The sequence below is a fragment of the Chionomys nivalis genome, chromosome 9, assembly GCF_950005125.1.
Source record: "Chionomys nivalis chromosome 9, mChiNiv1.1, whole genome shotgun sequence".
NCBI classification, from domain to species: Eukaryota; Metazoa; Chordata; class Mammalia; order Rodentia; family Cricetidae; genus Chionomys; species Chionomys nivalis.
The window spans coordinates 62996432-63001536 of NC_080094.1; the positions used below are offsets into that span (position 1 = coordinate 62996432).

Genomic DNA, 5105 nt, shown 5'->3' on the forward strand with positions numbered 1-5105 from the left:
ATTGTTCTTTCAGTTATGGTGAACAATACAGGAAAATTCAGAATCCATATAATAATTAAGACTTAAAAAATGACAGAGATTATATCAATATAAAGTAAATAATTTTATTATGTGCTTTGTTTAGCATTTTGATTTCTAACTGGCTGCATTCTTCACAGAAAATCAATACCTTCTGTTACATAGAATTAGGATTGACATATAATACCATATTCTAAAAGATGGTAAGACTGATAAATCATTCCCAGTGTATTGTTTTACTAACAATCTAATTAAAGTGACATGCACAATTCATATATATATATATATATGTATGTATTATACAGAGCTATTACTCATTCTAAGTGATAAAACTATAAGTGTTACAATATTGAATATAATTTTCTAGTGGTTATTTTCACAACTATATACAAAATACATAATATAGATTCTAGAAATAAGATGCTCTCCAATTCAGTTTTGACTAAAATTCATATAAAATAATGTGTATGCAATGAATTTGTTGATAACATAAGATATCTAAAACTTATTGCAGAACTCACATGTGATTTATCAGCTTCTTTATGGCATTCTTAATGTCTCTATTTCTCAGTGTATAGATGACTGGATTCAGGAGAGGTGTGATGACTGTATTAAACACAGAAAGAATCTTATTCACCAAAGTGATGCTGTCAGGCAACAGATAGATGAAAATGACAGGACCATAGAATAACACAACAACTATGATATGGGAGGTACAGGTAGAGAGTGCCTTTGATGAACCATCTTTAGAGTGAAGCTGAATAGCTATTAGAATGTAAGTGTAAGATATCAGCAAGAGAATTAAACAAGTTATTGCTAAAACACCACTCTCAACATTTATTATGATTCCCAGAGTATCAGTATTTGTGCAGGCTAATTTCATCGCCAAAGAAATATCACAGAAAAAGCTGTCTATCACTCTAGGTCCACAGAAAGGTAGCTCCAAGACCAGAATCAGCTGATTAATGCCATGCACAAATCCAATGATCCATGATATCAAAACGAGCCAGATGCACTTCTGTCTGTCCATGATGCTGGTGTAGCGGAGTGGCCTGCAGATGGCCACATAGCGGTCATAGGCCATTGTTACAAGAAGAACCATCTCACCCCCTGCAAAGAAATGCACACAGAGGATCTGGCTCATGCAGCCCCCAAAGGAAATGGTTTTATTTTCTTGTATGAGGTCTGTGATCATTTTGGGGGTAGTAACTGAGGAAAGGCAGAAGTCAATAAATGAGAGGTTGGCTAACAAATAGTACATAGGAGAATGGAGATGATGATCAATGATGATTAATATCACCACAAAGAGGTTGCCTACCACAGTCATCAGGTAGAGGGTGGAAAATGGCAACAGGAGAAAAATCTGCAGTTCCCTTGAGGTGCAAAGTCCCTGAAAAATGAATTCAGTCACCACAGACCGGTTTGTTTCTTCCATTTTGCACACACAGACCGTAATTAAGAATTCCTGAAACAGAAACAATAACTTAATGGTCAGAATCAAGTAAGAAGAATACACATCATATTTAAGCCTTATACCTAGTCAATTTCCTTGAGTTTGTACATCCTTTCTAATTAAGTATTTTTGCTGAATATAGGAAAAACTACTACCCATCTGAAAAATAGACTATATTGGTATGTAAGTGAGTATTTTATGAAAAATATCAATAGCAAATATTCTCTTTACATTTTTTTCCAGCATAAATCTATGTTTTTGGCATGGATTCAGAGATCATTTTCTTCAAGCAATACCTGACATATATCCACAGGATCTTTACTTGACTGCCATAATATCAGAATGATAAGCCTTTGACATATTTTAAACATAAACACAAAATTCCCAGGCCCCCAATCAATGTATGATTATTTTAAAGAGACACAATTGAGTAAATTCTTTTAAATTTGTAAATTGGATAAAAATGGATCATCAAATAAACTGAGAAATCACATGCCATGGACAAGTTTTTAGCATTGTCTTTCCTTGAACTTTGGTTATATTTTTTGGATTTTATCTCTAAACAATAATGTATTACTAGTTCTGATGGATGTTACTTATTGTTATATACTTACAGTCTTTCAAATCAAAATGGTGAGATTTATATGACAGTTTGAATAATTTATTCATGAAAACTGTTTTTCCTGCCTTTTTAAATTTGTTTTATTTATTCTTTTTTTCTTCCATGTCTCTCGCACTCTTTATTTATTTATTTTGACTTTCATTTCTTAATCTTAATATCTCCACTTTTCTTACTAATTTTAGATTTGAAATTTGAAGATTAAAATATCAATATCTAGGGGATATTTTGTGATTTCCTTGTTAAATACTTGACATATAAGAGTAATAATAATGATTATTGATTTCCTGTTTCAATCTGTTTTATAAAGTTATAAAATTGTAGCACACAATGAGGGCTCTCTGATTCCAAATCCCTAATATTGCTTACAGATTATTAAACACATTATAGGAATTTTTATTTGAAGAAGTCCAAGAAAATCAATGACATTTCTAACAAGGTACTTTCCTATTTTAATACAAGAAAAAAATAAGTAAATGATCAATTTAAGTAGTAAAAATGGACAGGTTTACATAAAATTAATTTTATTGTGTTCAAAATTGAACATACTTAAGTATTTGAATATCAACAACATTTTTACATATCTATTTTAATTGGTGAATTCTTAATGAATTATAATTTTTCTAATTGGTATAACTGTCATCTCCCTTTAATTTCTAATAACTACTTCCCTAATGTATTCTCTGTATCTTGAGAAAATAAAGGGTCCAAAATCAAAAAATAATCAGATAACATTAAAGTAAGTTTAGTGGCCTGTGAGTACAACAATTTTCTGTGTTGAGAGACTTGGTATTTTTAAGGTTATCCTAAAGAGATGTGAACATATAAAACTGTTTTATGTTTCTAAATGTCTCATGGAGTCGTTGTGGGGGGGGCTACAATATTTTGTTAAGCACAACAATTAAAAAATATGAATAAACACTGTAAACTCATGAAGCATTTAAAAATGTGCTACTGAAGCAAATAAACTTTAAAATCAGTAGTTGCAATAAAAAATGAAAGTATGACAATCAGTTTGTGATGCACTCACACTACAAGAATTACCTTATAAAACAGATCTTTCCTTTGGGATGATGTTTCCTCTGATTTTCCCTTGAATCTGAAACTCGTACATCATTGTTTCTTCTAAGACCAGTGATGCTGATGTGTTTCACCTCAGTGTGGCTTACATACAACGACTAAGTCATATCTACCTTGGAAAGTTTCCCATTCTCCACATTAAATAACACTATGCAGTTGGGAAGCCTTTTGTTTTCATAGTCCTTGGGGATCCCTGGTCTCCAGCTCTTCTTGAATTGAATATGAGAGTTAATAATAAGAAAAAAATGTTTTTTTAATTTTAGAAATTTTTGTAAATATGAGATATTTTGTTTGTGTTATGACAACTTACAAGTTGAAAGATGATTCACATGAGTCAATGAGATTCCATAGCAGTTTTTCACTTGTTGCCAATCCAGATGACCTAAATTAATCTTATTAATCCACAAGGTAGAGGGGTAGAAACCACTTACTCAGCTGTGATCTGACTCCACACATGTGCTGTTGCATGGGTGTGAGTACATATATGGCCATGGCTAAATTCATGAAACACTCACCCACATTAATAAATGTAATAATTATTTCAAAAAGAGAAAAAAACATATCTGTAGTTACACAGTTGACATATCCATTTAGACAATTATCTCCACACCTGGAAATGTCAACAAATAAATTTTTTTTCTTTCTCACTTTCTTTTGTTTCTTTATGATCAACCACTACCACACATATGGATCAAGCAAATAATTTCATTTTAGATTGTACAATTTGTCCTTTTTCAAATTCATTTCATTATATATAATTAAGGTGAAATTCATCATGTTTTGATAGACACACCTATAGTGAAATTGTATATTAGTAATTTATATGGAAACCTATTGCTAAAATCATTTAAAATATTTTTCACCTTTTTATCACATAATTCTATGTCATTAAATATAATTTTCATTTCATCCATTTCAAAGAAACTAATTAATTTTCAAATCTGCATGTTGTTTTCTACAGGTACAGTTATTTGTGTAGACATTTTGTCTCATATTGCTTTGTTTGGATATCTTTTGTCTTACCGGTCTGTTTTTAAACTATTGTTTTTGATTTTGTGTTTTTCTGTGTGCTTATGTATTTCTTTTCATTTTCCTTTTTTCTGTCTTTTAATTTGATTTCTTTCTTTTTCTTCTTTTTTTCCTGTTTGTTTTTCTATGTAGTGAGAAAAAGAATGGAGGAGTTAGTGTAATGGAGGGTATGTGAGTAGGCTATGGGAAGTGTTGGGGTATGAGAAATCATGAGAAGAATAAACTTCGTGATAAAAAATTCAATAAAAATAACAACAAGCAAGAAAACAAATAAATACTTCAGCCTCTTGCTTTCTCTGTGCATTCTAATTAGAATTTCTTTTCAACTTCATATTGGTAAGGCCATCAACACCCTTTATTCCATCAAGTACATTTTCCATTCTACAGATATTTCTAGAGAAAAATAATTGCAAGTTTCAATGGCACGTGCAATCACTTCCAGTCTTATTTTGACATTATTGCAGAATTTGTTGTTGTTTATTGTTGCATTATGGCTAACTTTTTGACATTTTGCTTTTTGGTATCTATAAGTTTTGTGTTTCCTATCATCAACATGAATTATATTTTCTCTAATTGTGAGAAGGATTACATTAATATTTTGTATATAACTTTAAATTTTATCATTGAAACAATGTTAATTTTCTTATCAAGGTCACATACTGGTTTTCTAAACAAGTACCTATAAATTTCAAGTATTTACTTTCAAATTAATCTTATTTAAAAGCAAATCATTCCTCTGGATTTTGAAAGTCAATATTTGATTCTCCTTTGAGTATTTCCTTGACTAACATTTGTGAATGATATTGCTCTCTCTTTTATCCTTGTATTTAAGTCATTTTATATGATGCTTCTGGCTCTGTCTATATAAATATCAAGTGTGTCCATGTGAGTTTCCTACTTAATTCT

At 30.6% G+C, this 5105-nt stretch overlaps 1 protein-coding gene across 1 annotated transcript; it reads right to left on the minus strand.

The window, feature by feature from the left end:
* Window positions 1-535: 535 nt before the first annotated feature.
* Window positions 536-1453, minus strand: LOC130881850 (olfactory receptor 4K3-like). The gene has a single exon (XM_057781673.1). The coding sequence runs from the start codon at window positions 1451-1453 to the stop codon at window positions 536-538; it is 918 nt and encodes a 305-aa protein (XP_057637656.1).
* Window positions 1454-5105: the final 3652 nt, after the last annotated feature.

What these genes read in the sequence shown, in the direction of transcription:
- LOC130881850 (XM_057781673.1), bottom strand. Translation starts at nt 1,453, where the DNA reads ATGGAAGAAACAAACCGGTCTGTGGTGACTGAATTCATTTTTCAGGGA.